This window comes from Juglans microcarpa x Juglans regia, chromosome 3D, assembly GCF_004785595.1.
Source record: "Juglans microcarpa x Juglans regia isolate MS1-56 chromosome 3D, Jm3101_v1.0, whole genome shotgun sequence".
Lineage (NCBI taxonomy): Eukaryota > Viridiplantae > Streptophyta > Magnoliopsida > Fagales > Juglandaceae > Juglans > Juglans microcarpa x Juglans regia.
Window position 1 is genome coordinate 23,838,726 of NC_054598.1, and position 20,364 is coordinate 23,859,089.

At 37.8% G+C, this 20,364-nt stretch overlaps 1 protein-coding gene, 1 non-coding gene and 1 pseudogene across 2 annotated transcripts; 1 reads left to right on the plus strand and 2 right to left on the minus strand.

The window, feature by feature from the left end:
• Window positions 1-3,103: 3,103 nt before the first annotated feature.
• On the plus strand, window positions 3,104-7,363 carry LOC121255886 (annotated as a pseudogene).
• A 352-nt stretch (window positions 7,364-7,715) lies between these two features.
• TRNAH-GUG lies at window positions 7,716-7,787 on the minus strand. The gene has a single exon. It is a non-coding gene; the product is annotated as a tRNA-His (tRNA).
• Window positions 7,788-9,161: 1,374 nt separating this feature from the next.
• LOC121256556 (pentatricopeptide repeat-containing protein At1g07740, mitochondrial-like) lies at window positions 9,162-11,695 on the minus strand. Its single transcript, XM_041157396.1, has one exon. The coding sequence runs from the start codon at window positions 11,528-11,530 to the stop codon at window positions 10,094-10,096; it is 1,437 nt and encodes a 478-aa protein (XP_041013330.1). The 5' UTR covers window positions 11,531-11,695; the 3' UTR covers window positions 9,162-10,093.
• Between the last annotated feature and the right edge of the window lie 8,669 nt (window positions 11,696-20,364).

The following is a 20,364-nucleotide window of genomic DNA, read 5'->3' on the forward strand; positions in this document are numbered from 1 at the left end:
TGACATTCCGAACCTAAGAGAAATGAGTGTTACAACATAGCATGGGTAAGCAACACTTTTCATGCAAAACAAAATAAATACAGCACACATGAAGGGTGTGATCATGACACTTATCTCCTTAGCTTTGAAAATCAACTAAGCACTCAAATCAAGCACCTATCAAGCTATGTGCATATCCCATGTTATTATCAGCTTAAACTCTTAATATTTGACTAAGGTATGAACCTATACTCTTTAGTGTGGCTTGTTGTCTACCTAGTGACAATAAGCAAAACTGACATTTGTTCATGCATGCCTACTTTTAAATTTCACTACATGCTGCATATGTATGTATAGACATGCTCTCATAATTTTTGGTAAGTTAGAATGCATGTAAGTCTCAAAATAGTGGTTGTTTGGTCCACTTGGGGTTGTTGGCAACAATAGATGCTAACATACTCGAATGTGGCTTCTAGAGTCATTTGGAATTGTTAACAGCAATCCATTTTTAAAGCTTTAGAGAGATTTTGAGAAAATTTCCAAAATCATGCACGTCACATTGCGGTATGCCATTTGGTTTTCAAAACTTCCCTTTGCCGATCTCTTTATGCTATGTGCATCATATAAACAATTAAATGTAATGTGTCAAATATTTAAGGAATCATGTCTTGATGAATGTTTGTTCATGCTTATTCTCTATATGCTAAAATGTCTACCTTTTTCGAAATGTTGTTTGAGTAAGAAAACATATAACTTCAAAACACATACATTACATGCTGTGAGTGGGTGTAATGCATGTGCTAAGCATGTCCCTTAATCTCTAGACAAGTTGAACATGAAAATTCATGACTTTACTAGAGTGTGATGTTGTCGTGATGCTGTTAGGCTCCTGACAACGTGTTTTGTTTTTGTCCTGCCCATAGTGTCACGTTGCATGCATAGGAATTTTTTATGCAAGATTATAAGCCCATTTACATGCAATACTAGGCAAGGGTAGGGTTCTAGGTATTGTCTAGGGTGGTTTCTCACTTTTTCCAACTTGTGTTGGAGTTGGAGGAAGTCCTTAGCTGCCTCAATAACAACTATGTCCCTATATTGCAACAGACTTTAGGAGATTCCCTCTAAGAGTTTTGGTGGAGAGAACTTGAGAAAGGTTGGATAGAATTTCCTGATTTTGGCAGCTGTGTGTGGCAGAGAGTGGCAGCACAATGTCGATAGCTGCCTTGAGAGCCCTTTAATACTTTGGTGATTCGAAACTTTAGTGGAATGAATAAATTTTACTCTACAAAAGAGGGGCGGCACAAGTGTGTGCATGGGGCTGCCTCTGGTTTGCTAATAGGCTTAGGAGGCTGCTAGAGTTAGGGATTCACTTATGTAGAAGATGATTTAGGGTTTCTGGACCTAAGGGGTGAGGTATGGGCACAGGGGCCGGGCTACTGGTATAATTGTGGCAATTGGTTATTGCGAATTTTGATTGAGTGAATATAGAGTTTCTAAGGTGGCTGCAGATCTCCCAATTCTAGAAATTTTCATGTGAATTGTATAAGGAAAGATCTCATATACTTGCTATAATGGGTTGGGATTGATTGTTGGAGCTTTTAATTCTAGTCGAACAGCTATTTCAAGAATCAACTTCCTTTATAATTAGTCCTAAAATCTTGGAAGCCTATTCCCTAGTTTGTCGCAATAAAATCTTGCCTAATGCATTCAGGAAATTAGAATTCTATTGCCAGATTTGGTAACTCCCCAAGGTCCTAATTCCAGCAATAATCACATAATGCCTTCATTATCTAAGTAACCTAAAACTTGGGATGACAAAACATTAAGACCACTAACCTAAAACACTTATTATTATGTATAAGAGCATCCTCAATTGATTAGCCAAAGCTAAATGATATTTTTTTATGAATATAAGATAAATTTGACTTTTGGCTATTCCATTCACATAAATTTCTATATTGAAATAGCTATTTTTTCATTATATAACAATAAAATAATGTAAGATAAATTTAGTTTTGGTTATTCACGTCAAATTTTCACATTGAATTATCTATTTATTCATTATATAGTAATGAGTAACTAATAATTTCAAAAATATTTAATTTTTTAATTATTAATTTATTTTATTTCATCATATTTTACTATTCTACATATTATATATTAATTAATAATCATATTCTAATTAAATTAATATATCACTAACTCAAATTAATATATCAATTGTGATAATATATGTGATAGAAATAAAGTAAGAAATAATTGATAAAATATATATAATTGATGCATGTATAATAACCTTTAAATTTGAAAAAACTTTTGAAAGTCAATGTTATTTGGAATTTAGCTAATCCATTGTGAGCATATTTTACTCTCTAATAACTAAATACTCAATAAATTTAACTTTTAGCTAATCTATCGAAGACGTTCTAAAAATAATCAAACATCTATAAAATCAAACAATAAAATCAAACAATAGTAATATATAAAAATCTAATCATAGAAATTTAATCAAATACAACAAGGCCTATGGACCATAGTTGAAAGTCAGCACAAACTTTGAATCTTAATGCTTTGGGGTGACAGGTTCACATATATCTTGTGCAAGTCACGATTATTAAAAATTACCACATTTTCACGTGTAATTGAGAGCTGTGAACTTGACATGATCTACCCCATGGTCATAAATAATTAATGAGTAATGACTAATGAGACTCTTATATATCTTTTATTATGATTGATTTATTATCCATTTTTTTTAATCTAGATAAAAATTTCAAAACATAACTTTCTTGTATAATCTAAAAGAATATAAATTCAATCAACTAATATAATCATGTAATTTAATTAAAAATAAACCCAATTTTATAAAAATTGATATTTTTTACTCTTTGAGTTAATTTTTATTTTGTTTTAGATTACGTCAAAAGATCATGTTTTAAAATTTTTAATCTAGATTCAAATAGTAAAATGGGAAAAAGGGTAATAAATCAGTAATAAAAAGAGATTTTTAGTCGAAATTTAAAGAATCAAAGAAAAAAAATAGTTATAATAAAATAATAATAAAGTAGGTGTAAGAGGATGATTAACCATAATTAAGTACTCCACTCGCTATTAATCCAAGGAAAGGCCCATGCCACTGCTAATAAGGACTACTGAAAGTGCTTCCCAACCGACGCTTCTGTCTTGGTAGCCATCGCTGTTATTTTTCATTGCAGCTCGAGTGCAGCAGAGATGGAGTACGTGAGCCCCGAAGGACTTCGCTTGGATGGTCGCCGTCCCATGGAAGTATTATCTCTCGCTTATCCTATTTACCTTACTTTTGAGAATGAGCCTTCCATATTTTTCGAATGTAATTGTTATCTTCACCAATCTCATGGAATTGCATTCTCTTCTCTACCCTACTATCCTCTTTTACTTGTTTTGTTATGCTGCGCTTTTATTTGTTTCTGTAATTATTTCAGATGAGACAAATTTGAGCAGAGATTGGTGCTGTTGCTAAAGCTGACGGGTACTAAACCCTTGATTGACATTTTTTTTTTTCCTTTCTAATCGTACTCTACATTTTTTTGTTTCAATTTTTTGAATGAATCGCAGGTCGGCTGTGTTTGAGATGGGTAACACCAAAGTCATTGCAGCAGTATATGGCCCTAGAGAGGTACCCCATAACATTCAGTCCTGTTTTGGGCAGTTTACTTTGCAAGATGACTTCTCTTTCAAGTTATTGCTTGCTATACAATGACTTTTAGGCTCATTTGGGAAATGGGATGAGAAGAGATGAGAATTTTGTGAATAGTAGTGAGATAGTTTGATTTGAGTTGAGTATTTTTTGGGTTTTGGGAAAGGAGAGAGACAAAGTTGAATAAAAAATAGTATAAAGTTAAAATATTGTTAGAATATAGTTTTATAATATTATTTTTGTTTGAAAATTTGAAAAAGTTGAATTGTTTTTTATTTATTGTTTGACAGTTTGAGAAAGTTGTAATGATTAATTTAAAAATTTTGTATTTGAATTATGTTTGGGAATGAGATAGAATGAGATAAGATGAGATGAGAATTCTGGAATGAGATCTATTTCCAAACAAGCCCTTTAATGACGTGCTTGCTTGCAGGTCCAAAATAGGAGTCAACAAATTAGTGACAAGGCACTGGTAACAGTCTTTTATATGTATTATTCTTTTGATTTTTAGTATTTAATTCGTTCATTTATTTCTCTTCCTCTTCTTCTTTTTTTCTTTTAATGTTGCAGGTGCGCTGCGAGTATAGCATGGCTAATTTTAGTACTGGGGATTGAATGAGAAAACCAAAAGGTGACAGGTGATCCTCTTAAAATGGTCGGTCACCTAACTTCTATTTGTTGCTTTGATTTAATCTTTAGTCTTCTTTGTAGAAAGCAGTATGATTGCAGGTCTACTTAATAGTGTAGGATGCCGTTTTAACTGCATAGAATTTTTCTAGTTGAAATATCTTATCTGTGGCTAATTGATGAACCAAAATTCTGCTGAAGTGGCATTAATACTATCATACGCTTGAATGGGTTGTGATTTCAGTGATTTGTCTGTATAAGTGGGTTATTACACCATGTATTAGTTTCATTATGAAAGAGGATGTCTACTTTTGGCTTCATTTGCAATACTTGGCTAAGTTGTTGATCTTACAAAAGGAGGGACGGAGTACGCTGCATTTTGCTTCTAATATATGTTTCGGGTTATGATGTTTTAGCTTAGTGGCAGCCTGCGGGCACATATCTTGGCCAAACCAGTGTGTTGTCTTTAGCTCCTCTATTCTAACAGGAATTAAAGGTTTCAGATATGATGCTAGGCTTCCAGTATATCTGTTTTAATTGTGCACCTATTGTACAGCAACAATATGCTAAAATAGAAGACCTTCATGTCCTTGTAACCTTATAAACTTTTACATGAGTTTGATATAATTCCAAAAAAGTATTTTAGGAAAAATTCTCTCTGTCGTGGAAAATGAAACATTTATGATTGGTTTTAAGGATTATACGTGCTGCATCACCTAATCAAAGACGTATTATCTTTTGCTTGCTTATTGATAAGAGTTCTCTTGCACTCAGACGATCCACAGAGATATCTCTGGTTATTCGCCAGACGATGGAAGCTTGCATAATAACACATTTGATCCCTCGATCTCAGGTTATATTACAACATCTCGAAAACCTTTCCTACATAAGCGCGTGTTGCTTAGTTCTTTTGCTGAAGCCATGTTTACTTATGTTGCAGATAGATATTTTTGTCCAAGTTCTCCAAGCTGATGGAGGTAGGTTGAGACTCAATTGAATCCATGCACAATGATTACTCCTGGATGGTCATCAATTCATTTAAAATTATTTCATGGATTGATGCTCTTTTCTCCCTCATTGTTTGTGTGATGGTAGATTGGGGATTTTGTATGAGTGGCTTATTATTGTTATAATTATTTTCTTTTTTAGGCAACAGAGGCTCATAGGGAAATTATTATGTAAGATTATACATGCAGAATCTGGCTCACGTTTTTGTTGTACGATACGTGCTTTTATATGTTTTTCATGTTGTTCTTGAGCAATGTTTGGTTAATGTTGATGCTGCCATTTGGTTGGAAACATGTAGACACTTATTGTACATGAAAAGGAAATAATACAAGGACTCGCATTAAGTATTTGACATTTGTAGTACCCGTGAATGGAAATACTAGTTGAATACATAATCAAATCAAACTAAAATGTTATGTTGAATTATGTTCTTGAATTGGGAATTCATTTTCTGCAGGGACTAGATCTGCATGTATCAATGCTGCAACTTTGGCCCTTGCAGATGCTGGGATTCCTTTGTGGGATCTTGTTACTTCATGTAGTGCTGGGTACCTTAATAGCACTCCTCTGCTTGGTAAATTTACATCCCTTTTAATTTCTTTTCCTGGTTTGTTGGCACATCTTCATTTTAGCTTGTCAAAATGAATTCATATTTAGAAAATTTCTATGTGAACAGATTTGAACTATGTAGAGGATAGTGCTGGAGGTCCTGATGTCACTGTAGGGTTTCTACCTAAGTTGGACAAAGTGACTCTTCTTCAGGTAATATTTGAACATCTGTTCTTATTTATTCTTCTCTACATGTCCTATAGGTTTAACCGAGACTCACTATAAAAGAAATCAAGTCTCTCTCTCTCTCTCTCTCCCCCCCCCCCCCCCCCCCCCCCCCCACAAAAAAAAAACTATAATTATTTGCCTGCAATACGATCCCTACCCATCAACCGATTGGCCAAGGTTCATGCAAATATCTGTCCTCATGGCCAGTTGGCCTTACTGGGATTTGGAATGTCCAGAGTTGGATGTAATATTTCTTGATGGATTCTTCTCTGATGCATATAGTCAAGCTGAATATTGAGGATTAGGCTTAGTGGTTTTGGGTTTTCGTTTACTTGTATTATTGAATATCTGATTCCTTTGAGGATTAGGCTTGTGCATTTTCCATATACAGTTTTTCTTGATTGATTTCGCAGCATAAAAAAATTATTTGTGGAGTACTCATTTGTTATGTTTTCTGAAGCAGATGGATTCTAAGTTATCATTAGACCTTTTTGAAAATGTCATGCAACTTGCAATTGAAGGCTGCAAAGCAGTGGCAAATTACATCCTGGAAGTAAGAACATTTTACTTTTAGCCAAATGCTGGCCTTCTCATTTTTAGATTTAGTTCTAATTTCTTGGGTGGCCTCTGTTTTTGAAAGATGCTGAATGACATCTCCACGGAGGCGCTTGCATCATTTATTCTATAAGTACAACCAATCAAAAATAAATAAACTTGTTCTATAATTACAGTTATGACGGGCTTGTTGAAATATTCTGTTTGGTTGGCAGATATTGCGAGAGAATACCAAGCAGCATAGTATCGCCGTGGCCTATAGTTTACAAGCATGGAAAGAAACTTAAAATCCATCATTTATTGAGAATTGAATTAGACATATGATTAGGCCTTGCTGGTCCTAAAAATCAAACTGCAGGCATCTCGTCTCTGACCTCATTCCTTGGAAGCTGCAGCTTGGCCTGATCATTGTTAAACTTCAATTCCGCCTTCCATCAGTGACCATGAACTTGTTCAATTCTTATAATTTGCACCTATTTGTGGTTGGGATTGTGATGAAGTATGTTTGCCTCAGCTCTTGGAAATACTTTTTTTTTTTTTTCTTACATCTTAAGCTTGTTCTAATGATGCCTCTTTTTTTCTTTTTTGGTCAGAGAGAATTTTGATCGAGAGAGTTGGCATGGAGTTTTATGTTTAATTGTTTTCCTTATCTTTTCCCCTAGTCATTCATTCCTTGTCACGTTCTTGCACTGAATGGTTGTGGAACCTGAACTGAATGAATCGCCTTCAATCTCATAAAGTTACCGCTGTAAACGCGAGCCGTCCTATGTGAACGATGAGGAATGTAAATGCGATACTTCAAACCTTAGACTTTATACGCTAAACTATATGCGGGTTAATGCTGCTAATAACCCAAAATAATCACCGAGGGAGAACCCATTCCTCGTATCAATCTCTGCCTTTCCCACCTTTCTCTTCAAAGAGCACCTCTAATTTATTTACCCCTCATTCCGAAAATTGACTGATTGATTCCATTTATCGAGAAACTGGTTGAGAACGTCATAAGTACTTTATCAGTTCAAAGAAATCCAAATTCGTTTGTTGTTTAGTTACGAAGAATTTATCCTCACAATCACAACAAAAAGTTCTAAAATGTGGCTGCTGGGATTCGAGCCCAGGTCTCCACGGCCACAACGTGGAATTCTTACCACTAAACTACAGCCACTTGGTGGTAGCAAATTGATAAGTCTTATTTTATAATGTTTTCTACTTGTGATTTTTTTATGGAAGTTGGTAATTTTTGCTTGGCAGAAATTATCCGTCCGTTGGGTATTTTTGCCTTTAGAAGATTGTTTACTCTCGAGTGCTTTTTGTTATGATTTGTCGCTGCTTGCTTATCCTCTTTGTTTTGCTTGTACATGTCGAGACTCATGGTTGAACCAAGGATGCCTATGTATTGTTGATTAAGATCAGCAAGCTAAGTGAGTCGTTTATCTTTCTTTCTTATTCTTCTTCTTTTTTTTTTTTTTTTTTTTTTTTTTTTTTTTTTTTCCATTCTCTTTTGGAGCCTCGTAGAATTCTAAGAAAGTTCATGGGAAGAACACCAAAAACCCAAATTTGTCAGTATCAACGAAATTTAAATAGTAAGTTTGAGGGAAGCAAACCCGAACTATTTAGCTACTGCTAGCTAGCTTAAAGCTCAGCCTAGTATTTCTCCCGTGGTTCCACGAGGTTAAAGGACAGAACTCTGAGGTTCTTGGATTGAACTATGAGGTTGCGGGCTCTGATTCTGCAATGATGGGGCAAGCTTCAATGCTTGCTCGATCTTTAGTGTGTGATGATCCTTCTACGCTTGTTGTCCGGGATGACACGGGTATGTTGTTTTGGGTGAGCTCATTGCTCGTCCCTAGTGCGGGCAAGCTTAGTCATGCTCACAATGCTTATTGCTCAGGGGTGAGCTCCATTGCTCGCTTGTGATGCGGACTGACTGAGTGCCCATCATGCCTATCGCTCGGGGTGAGCTTCATTTCTCACCTTTCATTTCCCGCTATTGTGAAAGACGCAGGCAGGAAACTCTTGCACCTCACATGCATGCAGGGAAGGCATGCGCTGCACACAAAAGGCACTGCACGTCCATGCATACAGTGCTCACCACTCTAGACTTTAAATCAGAAAATTAACATAATGTATTTTGAGCAAGTGATAAGGGACTTATCTTCATTGATGTCTTGGCATCGTTTTGCTGGACTGCTCTTCATAGAGATGTCTAAATATACGAATGCAAAAGGGTATGCCACCATCAAGACTCTTCATCTATCCGATCGGCATATCACTGATGACGTGGACACGATTCTTCAGTTTAATGTCTACCTTATGCAATGGATAGTTTTTCTTTTTCTTTTTTTCCCCTAAATTGTTGCAGAGAAGGTTATATATGTTTGTTTGAAACTTTTTGCCTAAAGGCTGAAGTATAATATGCCGTATCACACTAGTACAAATGTCGTAAGGTGATAATTTTAGTAGTTGAAGCATCACTATAGTATTTTCGTCTTTAAACAGAAAAACACCAAGTTACCTCTTCGAAGGCATTCGACAACCATCTGGAAAAGCCATTCTAATTTAATTTGGATCCAATAAGATATAGGAAGAAATCCTCTTCATCCCGTACAATATTACAGAGCGTGACAATGTCTTGTCAAATTATTCTACAACAAGGGTACGAGTGGACAACAGGAGGTAACTTTCCTACCTAAACATGACCATGGTAGCATCCGACGCCCTTCTATAGAGGTTGATCTGGATTTTAGGAGCGCAACTAGAGAGTTTACTCAACTAGGATTCATATAAATTCCAGTGCTACTAGTTAGTAGGTAGTAGTTACTCCATCCTGCCCAAGAACTTAAAAAGAAAGCAGCCCGTTTGAATAGTGAAAATGTTTTATCTCATCTCATCATTATAACTTTCTTAAATTCTCACACAAAATATAATAAACAATTCAATTTTTACAAATCTCAAAACAATAATAATATTAAAAAAATAATATTATAATAATATTTTATTCAACTTTTAACCTTCATTTAAACTCATATTATCTCAACTCAGTATCCAAATGGCACCTAAACCTTGGCATCAAAATAACCATGGAAAGTGAAATAATATATATATATATATATATTAATGTTCAACCATCAAATCTTGTTCACTTCCTGAAGCCTACCAATGAGCAAAGATTGGTTCTTGCGAATCACCAGCACCTCTACCGATCCACCACAAGCATCAGTAATTAGAGCTCACCGAGGCTTGCAAAATCATATCTCCCCTTTTCCATACATACCGAAAGAAAGGATTATATGTGCAGTTAGGCAAACAACCAACAAACGATCACTCTTCATAGAGATGTCTACTTGTTGCCATTTCACTCAGAACTTACATGATTCCTAGTGTATCTAAAGCCTGGAGGACCCCATCGATTGTTAAGCTCAAGCATCAATTACCCTGGTGACAGGGCCTTACCACCACAACCACTAAATGTCATAACAATGTCACACAATCTTCCCTTACACATTTTTTAGCAGTAACCAGTTCAGTTAGAAGCCCACAGGAACTTCTATCTCCACTACAAGCATCCCTGATTAAGGCTTCCCAATCCTCCAAATCAAAACGTATCTTTATCTTCTCCATCTCCTCCAAAACAAAAGAGGCATTATCTATCTTCCCACAATTCAACAGTCCCACCAACAAACATTTAAATGTTTCTGAGCGTGGATAATGCCTACCTGTCAACATTGCATTCAATACCTTCAAACCTCCTTCAAAATCACCAACCCTGCAAAATCCATCAACCATCATCCGGTATGTAGCTGCATTCGGCTTACAACCTCCAAGCCGCATTTCAATCCAAACTTTATAAGCCTCAGTCACTCTACCTTCCTTGCACATGTAATTTAACAATATATTATACGTCACAACATCGGGCCTAAAACCCCTTTTCTTCATCTCGTGAAGTAGAGATTTTGCCTCCTCAATCTTCCCCTTCTTTCCAAGGTCACTCATCAAAACACCATAATTCACCAGCTGCAGCTTACACCCTCGATACTCCATATCAAACATCATCTTTTTTGCTTCTGTATACTTTCCAACAGAGCACAAACCTTCCATCAACAACGCATATGTCACCGCATTTGGATGTTTTCCTTTCTGCATCATATCCTCAAGCAAACTCATTGCTTCGTCCAAACTGCCCTTTCTAGACAAAAACCCGATAAGACTATTATATGTCACGACACTCGGTTGCACGTTTCTCTCAAGCATTTCATCAAACACCTCGCAAGCTTGTTTCCACTCACCCTTCCCAAGCCAGCCTTTTATCATTACATTAAACGAAATTGAATTCAGGCGAACACCCATTTGGCGAGAACGAGCGAAAATCTCATTTGCATCCAAAAACCGGTCACTATCAACAAGTATATTAAGAAGCGCATTAAAAGACTGCAGTGTACGGACACAATTAAAAGAAGGCATTCTATGAAAAAGCTCAATAGCTTTGTCCACGGAATGGGCTTTCCCATAATGTTGAATCAAAGCAATGAAAAGGGTCTCTTTGCACCGAATATTTCGGTCCTGTATAAGACCAAGAATGGTCTCTACAGCTTCAAAGTTGCGAGAGCGAGCAAGCTTGTACACGAGAGCGGAGTAAGAGGGATAGTCGTGCTTGAAGCCAGTTTGGTGGTACTCGTGGAAGAGACATAAGGCCTCGTCTGGGTCTCGTACCTCTTTGACATTGGTGACGAAAGGAATGGGTTTGCGAGGCTTCTGGGGATGTCTGAAGGGTCGTTGTTCGTGGCGAGGTATGGTTTTGGATTTGGTGGGACGAACGGTGCGGTATGCTTGAGAATGGATGTGATTGAAGCAATGCCGGATTTGAACTAGTTGTGTTTGATAGATGCCCTTTGTTCTTGAAAGGATCATCGAAGCTTGAAGAGCGGCTATCTTACAAACCGTTTGAATCCCAAGAGCTTTAAACGGGAGATTCTCATAGAATGAGACTTGATGGGATGATCGTTTCTAATATCGTATGCATTTTCTTATGACCGACCGACCGACTATAGGCACGGGCGGGCAGGGTTGCTAATTTTTAACATGATTCTTAAAATCATTTTATCCTCGTTTGTTTTTACAGATAAGAGATGAGATAAAATAAAATAAATTAAAATTAAAATTAAAAATTAAATAAATAATATTAAAATATATTTTTTAATATTATTTTTATATTAAGATTTAAAAAAGATGAATTATTTATTTTATTTTGTATAAAAATTTAAAAAATTTATAATAATTAAATGAGATTAGATCAAATGAGTTGAAATGAATTGTAAAAATATTTTTAACTTAAATGCTTCTTGGTAGATCAAATATTCCCTCTTGAAAATTGGGTCGAACCCTACATCATAAAGGCCCATGAACCCAAAGCCATAAGCCTACCCAGTGGAAACCAAGGCACGACCGCCAAGAAGCATTGATGCAAATTTCAAGTCTAACCATCATTAATAATGATTTAATGATGGAACAGACAAAAGGTAATAATATCCAACTTGATACTTCGTCTGGTACATTAATTCCTCTGAGCATGGTATTCGCCATGCAAGCAAATTCAAAGCCATAACGATCCACAACCCAATAAGGATTAGAGTGGATCAGGTCGTAAGGCAAGACTGACCAATTGAACACTCAATCTATATAATTGGAGGTCAAAGCACACACTAAAGGTAACATCACGATCCAAAAATAAAAACACTCCATATACTCGATTTTTACTAACTTAGGCATCAGAGGTGTCATTCACCACAGTGTGCCTCTCTTTCCTTTGTGGTGCAAGTTGCTAGAGATAATTTGCAGGAGTTCGAATCACGTTTATAATAGTTGGTGCCATTTGTAGGATCGTTAAAATTTCAACGAGCCTTTTGTATGCCTGGAATGACACATTTTCAAGCAATTTGCGATCAAGAAATCGTAGCAATGAGCGAAGAAGCAAACATAAGGTTGGAGGGAAGGTTTGCAGAAATGGAAGAGAGACTGAGGAGGATGACTCTAGAAAAGGAGAGCCTCCAACACAAAAATGAAGCTCTTAGGCAAAGAAGTGCAGAAAACAATGCACCAAACCATAATGAGAGAAACGAGGCAAAGTCACAAAATGCATGCAAATTGAACTTCGCTTATGAGGAGAAAAAGAAGATGCACCAAGACCTATACAACCTCATGGACAAATATGAGATGGCCAAGAGGATAGGCACATCCTCATCTGTTGACCACCTACTCAACAACACTGACTTGCTCTACAACGCAGAGATAATGATGGTTCCATTTCCACCCAAGTTCAAAGTTTCGAAGATTGAACTATATGATGGATTAGAAAATCTTGTCGAACACTTGGAGATGTTCAAGGCCCATATGACCCTACATGGTTTTCCAGGAGAAATAGTGTGTCGAACTTTCCCCTTGACTTTAAAAGGGGTAGGAAAAGGGTGGTTTGGAGCTTTACAATGAAGCTCCATAGACAGTTTCGAGGAGCTCGACAGATAATTTTTGACACAGTTCATGGCCAGTAGACGAAGAATGTGACTAATAGCATACCTCCTAATTGTAGTGGGAGAACGAGAGTTTAAAGGTGTGTCTCTCTAGATTCAACAAGGAGTGCATGAAAGAAGATGATTAAGACGAGAAGATTACATTGGCAGACCTCTTAGTAGGTATCTTGCTCTGGAAACCATTCATGACAAAGTTGGCAAGAAAAGCCTTAACAACATTACGGGAGTTCATGGATAGGACGAATGACTTCGTCAATTCCAAAGCTGGCCTTAGGGCCTTAACTGCTCCAAAGAGGTCTACATTAGAGCAAGTAGAGAGTAGCTCAAAAGAGTAAGCAGTGGAAAAACTCAGGAGAAGGCGAGGAAAAACCATATGATAGAAGGAGAGATGGAGGCACACCCTCCTGAAATCAAAATTCAAGGTCGATGCAAGCGAGTCTGAATGTGCAAATAGAAGGCGAGGAGCATGTGCGTATTAACAACAACCAAAACAAGAGAACCCACTGCTTCTGCACCTACCACTACGTGGAAGGGCATAGGACAGTAGACTACAACTCCCTAAAGAAGAAAATAGAAACAATGAGGGAGAATGGGGAGCTTGAATGGTTAATCGCCCAACATTCCTCACCTAGAGGACAATTATCAAATAGAAGGCCAAAACAAACCCGAAGACCTCACAAAAGTGAAAGCTCAAAGCAAAGAAAGACAATGCGAGGAAACCCTAAGGATGCTACTTGTCAAAGCCCTAACAAGAACAATGCTTCCTTGGGCAAGATCCAAACAATAACGGGAGGATTCGGGGAGGATTCGCCATAGGCGGGCCCACATCCTCCAGTAGAAAGACAAACACCCGAAAGGCTAGATACGAAGAAGTGTTTACCATGGAGGTCACTAAAGCAAGTAAAGGACCAGAAGATGGTCATCATATCCTTTGGTGATGAAGAATGCAAAGGGGCCTAATACCCCCATGATGACACACTGGTAGTGACATTGCTAGTGGCCAACTATACTACCTAGAGAATTCTAATCGACAACGGAAGCTTAGCTAACTTCCTCTAATGGGATGCCTTTACGAAATTGGGAATTGACCCAAGCCAGCTACGCCCTTTTCCTACGCCGCTAAAAGGGTTCTTGGGAGACACAGTCCAACCCGTAGACGCCATAACACTATCTGTATCTGCGAGAACAAGGCCTTGCACAGCCACCACGACGATTCCTTGGAGTTAAAGCTCACTCCTTGTACAATGCCATCATCAGGCAACCAACTCTGAATAACTTAAAGGTCGTTACTTCCATTGACCACCTGAAGATGAAGATCCAGACGGAGGCTGGAGTAAGAGAAGTACATGACGAGCAAGTGCTGGTGCGAGAATGCTACATATAGGAGCTCAAGAACGGAGGAAGGGACGTACAGGTAGCAGAAAATTCAGGGTCTGGCAAAGCGCCACCACCCAAACTCATTGAGCATGAGGTCGAAATGCGGGATGAGCAAAGCATAAGGCAAGTGAAGGCTAACGAACCTCTAAAGCTTATAACCCTAGACCCGAACCACCCCAAAGCAACGACGAGGATTGGGACCATAATGGGATCCAAAGTGAGGCAACAATTAAAGCAACTCGTGATTGAACACAAGAATGCGTTCGCCTGGAACCGTGAAGATATGCATGGAATCAACAATGAAGTCATTGAACATCGCCTCTATGTAAGCCCCGAAGCCTAAAAGATCTGGCAAAAGTGAAAGAGCTTTAGCACCAAGAAATACACAATAATAGCTGAAGAGGTACAACAGCTCTTAGCTGCAAGGTTCATCAGGGAAGCTTACTGCCCAAAATGGCTCTCCAACGTGATTTTGGTAAAGAAGTCAAACAATAAGTGGAGAATGTGAGTTGAATTCACCTATTTAAACGAAGCATGCCCAAAAGACAGCTTCCCCTTGCTGCATATCAACCTGATAGTATACTTCACAATGGGTCACTGAATGAGCTTCATGGACATCTATTCTAGATACAACCAAATTCAAATGATTCCAAATGATCAAGAGAAGACTTCTTTCATCATGGACCGTGGACAGTATTGCTACCAAGTGATGCCCTTTGGAATAAAAAATGCCAGGGCCACATATCAAAGATTGGTGAACCGCATGTTCAAAAACCAGATCAATCGAAACATTGAAGTTTATATAGATGATCTGCTTTTCAAGACCAAGGAACCCGAGCACCACATAGTTGACCTACGGGAAGCTTTCACCGCTCTGCGACAATACAAAATGAAGCTCAACCCGACAAAATGTGCCTTAGGTGTGGACTCAAGCAAATTCTTGGGCTTCATGGTCTTAGAAAGAGGAATAGAGACCAATCCTAGAAAGATTAGGGCGATAATCGACATGAAGCCGCTTGAAATATAAACGAAGAGCAAAATTCAACCGACTGTATAGTAGCACTTAACAAATTTGTCTCCAAATTGACAGAAAAATGTTTACCCTTTTTCAAAGGGGTGGTGCTAGCGGGCCATCCAACACTTACTGCTGGGCGTACCGCTAGCACAAATGTGTAGTTTATTTATTTTTTATCATTTTTTTTGTAAATATATTTTTAACATCCTTAACCATTAAAAAATATACAAGTTCACTCATAATCACTTTCTTAATTAGTAAGTAAAATAAAATAAAAATTAAAATATTCGAGCGGTAACTTTGAGTGCTAACATTGAAGGGGCTAAGTAGCATTTTCCTTTTCAAGGTGCTAAGGAAGGCCCAGTCCTAGAATGACGAATGCGACTGAGCATTTGAAAAGGTAAAGGAGTACTTGTACTTGTATTTCTCGGTCTCCCCAAATGCCAACTCAGTAGCTTTGGTTAAGGAAGAAAAAGACACCCAAAGACCATTATATTGGAGACCCTTGCAGTCGGGTTTGAAATCTCAAAAATAAGACTAAGAGCTCCAGAATGGGCACTTGACATGATCAAGTATCTAACTACTGGAGAACTCCCCAACGAAAAATAGGAGATGAGAAAGTCGAAGAACAAAGAAGCCTGATTCACTCTAGTAGACGGGGTATTGGAAAAACAAGGCTTCTCCGCACCTCTCTTGAGATGCATCTCATTAAAGGAACCACAATACGTGATGTCCAAAATACACGAAGGGGTGTGCGGGAATCACTCTGGCAGGAGAGATCTAGTAGGAAAGGTCATGAGGGTAGGCTATTATTGGCCCCACGCCCTTAAAGACTCGAAAGAATTTATTAGGAAGTGTAAAAAATTTCAGCTATATGAATTGGTGCCTCATTGCCAGAAGAATTGACATCAATCGTGTCACTTTGGCCTTTCACACAATGGGGGGTCGACATTGTTGGACCTATGCCCCTGGGAAAAGGAGGAGTTAAGTTTATCATCATTGTCATAGATTACATGACGAAATTGGTAGAAGTAGAGGCCCTAACAACTATCATGACCTATAGCATCACCAGATTCCTATGGAAAGCGGTTGTATGTCAATTCAGTATACCACGATGCATCATTTAAGAAAATGGACAGCAGTTCGACTCAAACCATTACTACGATTGGTGTGTCAAGCTAGGAATCAAAAGGTAGGAAAAACATCTCGACTTGTTGAAGGAAAGAAGGGAAGTAGCAGAAACGTAGATGGCGGCTAATAAAAGAAAAACGGAACACTACTTTAATAGAAGGGTCAAGCCCCCACGTCCATTTTCTTCTTCCTCACCCATTCTTCTCCCTCAGCAATTTATTTCTTCCAGCAATGACACATTGCTTCTTCAACGTCTCTCTCTCTCTATCTTTTTTTGAAAAAAGATAGAACTCCAATTTTATTAATTGCTCTCACTTATGGTGGAAGAAAATCGTGGTAACAGAACAAGACCCATGGGTCTCTCTCTCTCTCTCTCTCTCTCTCTCTCTCTCATAGTCGTTACAATCGTTTCTCTCCGGCTCCGACTTCGTCACTACATTATTAATACTGCCGACTGTAACGCTCAAAATTACTCTAAGGATGCTGAATCTTCAAGTGAGATGACACGATTTTTCTCGTATAAATACGCATGGGTTGAAGCACACCACTCACACACAAATTTCTCTATTCTTATTTTAAGTTCTTGGTTTGGAACTCCCTATCTCTCGTTTCTCATGTTCTGGTATGCCCCTTTAGCTTATTCTCTATTACTATGAATTTATTGTATTTTTTTACGATGTTCTAAATATTGTATAAGCTCCTTATAGTTATTTTGATTATTACAAGATTCAATCCGGGTGTGTGTGTGTGTGTATATATATATATGTATAGAGCACCTGTAGTTGAGAAAATAATATTTGATAGTTGTACTTGCAAAGTTGCAGATTTTTTATTATTTTGGCATGTGGTTCTTGTTATTTGGTTCTTTAGTTTATGGTTATTGTTTGTGTTCTATAGTTACTGGTTAATATGAAAAGAACGTATTTTGATATTTAATATCTGCTTTCACATTGGACACATTATGACTTATGCAATGGATGGAGAGCCTTGTGCCGATTGATTCTATACCACGAGTTATTAAGGAATTTAGAGGAAACTCTTGATTAAAATGCCATTTTTCTAACTGTTCCATAAGCCTAAATACTCGTATAGTAGGATAGACTTTTTAAGTGTTGTTACATTTATGCTTTTAGTTTATAAGTCATGGATGAACGTGTTTTGAATTTGGTTTTACGTTCAATTAGTATTAAGTTGGACTTTTTTTATTTTAACATTTGGTTGGTATTATGCTGGGTTTGATTTTACTATGGGTTTGTGTTTATGTTGGGTTTACATTGTTTATTTAGGTCTTAAGTGATACTATCGTTGTTATCAAGCGGTAATTCGTGTATCGAGGTAAGTAGGTCTAATTAATCTGCATTTTTATTAAAAGTTTCTAAATTCTTTATTTTAATGAAGCATGTATGAAGTGTTATTGCTCAGAAAATTATTTTTGCATTGCATAAAAATGTTAGAACATCTCAAAGTAAATTATTATACCCTGAAATGTGTGACTTGAGCCTAGACTTGTATGTAAGTAGTCATGGCATATTTATAGATGATTATCTTTGAAATTTCATGTGAATTATAGTATGGTTATGTGAAATGACATGGATTTTATGATAGTGTGGTACCGTTACTAAATTATGTTTGGGAGAAAAACTCTACTGAAGGACTTGGAGAAGGTGTAGACCCACTCAATGAAAAACGTATGGGAGGATAATTATACTGAAGGACACTGAGAAGATGTAGACCCTAAACATAAAAGTAAAGGGGAAGGATAACTATATCAAAGGACATTAAGAAGGAGAAGATCCAATGAAGAGGAGTTACAGAAAGGATAGCTACCCTTGAAGGGGTAGTTCCCTATGGAAGAATTTTAGAAGTGTTTTCTTTGCATGATAAAGACTTTTATTTTACGATAATATCATGATTTCAGTTATAATTTATTTTTGCTAAATGTGGCTTGTATGTTATACGTAGCTTAATCAATCATACTTACGAAGCCGTGCACTTGCTTTCCACATGTAAAATTTCTTATTTTCTAGATGTTAGGTAGGAGCATGCCAAAAAGGAGGTTTAGAAGACACGTGAGAGAGTTATAATAAGTGCGACAAAATAAGTGTCGTCTATGGGATATTTAGAATTTTATTTTAAGCTTTTGTGAATGAACATTTGAGTTGGTTTAATGTTTTGAACTTCTCACCCACAAAGCTAAGTGCCCTTGCACTCGCATTTGGCGATCGAATGATGATGATACTCCCTTGAGTGTGTTACTCCTTGCCCAAAAAGTTGGGTGCCCTTGAACTTGCATTTGGTGATCGAAGGATGATGACACTCCTTTGAGTGTGTCACATCTCGCCCACAAAGTTGGGTGCCTTACACTCGCATTTGATGATTGCAAGATGATGACACTCCCTTAAGTGCATCACTCTCAACCCACAAAGCCTAATGCCCTTGCACTCGCATTTGGTGATCATGGGATGATGGCACTCCCTTGAGTGCACCACTCTTGGCCCACAAAGTCGAGTGCCCTTGTACTCACAATTGATGATCAAAGGATGATGGCACTTCCTTGAGTGCAACACTCCATACCCACAAAGTCGAGTGTCCTTGCACTCGTATTCGGAGATCATAGAATGATGACACCCTTGAGTGCATCATTCCTCGCCCACAAGGCCGAGTACCCTTGCACTCACATTTGGAAATTAAAGGATGATGACCCCTCAAGTGCATAACTTTTCACCTATTATCGTTGTTGAGCACATCTCATGCATAGCGTAGGAGTCGAGTACCCACACTTTCACGTTAAATGATCAAAGAAAAAAAGTCCATTCATCCATTCATATAGTTAACTAGAAAAGAATCCAAATCAACTAGATTACAAAAGATAGTGAAATTACAAGTATAGAAAAACATCAACAAAACCATTGAAAAAGAATACGATAGTTGCATGGAAAAAGAAGAAGCTAAGGATTACGAGCCAAAGGAAGAAAGGTGTCGACCATTACATCCCTACCCAAGGAATCAAGGACCCAGAAGGCAGCGTGACTTGGGTGAATGGACTGTAAGTCCAAGGACCTTAAGTTTGTGTGAGGATTCTCCAACAGATGGTCCCTCACCTTTTGAAGGCCAACCTTGAAGCCAAATCCCCAAACTCTATTACAATCGGCTTGGGCCAATGCAAGCTGCAGAGAAAGGCAGACAACCTCTTCCCTAGAAGAGCTTAGTTCGGCCTCTAACTTGACGGCTTACTGTTTGGAAAAGGCTAACTTTCGCCTCAAGGTATCTGTAACATTGCTAAGCTGCAAAAAGTGTTGGTTGTGCTCCTTGAAGGATCATCATGGGACAATCCCATAAGATTAAATGGGAAATTAGGAGTTTCCCTACCAAAGACTGTGGAGGGGATAGACAACGAAGGGGCATCACGATTTTCTTAAGGTATCACCTCCTCACCAACCCCATGCTCTCCAACGTGATCTTCAGACACCAAAGATATCCCTCCAATGTCTTCAGAGGGCATCTCGGGAAAGGGGGTCGTTTTTTAACCCTCAAGTGTAGATTCCATAAATGCATAATGCAATACCACGTTGATGTTTGCCTCCTCTTGATCAAGGGTCTCAATCAGGCATTTAGGAGTTGGCGATGGCTGATGAACCTATCCTCGGTTGCCTAGCTAGGGGGACTCGATGTCAAAAACTACTGCCAAATCAGCC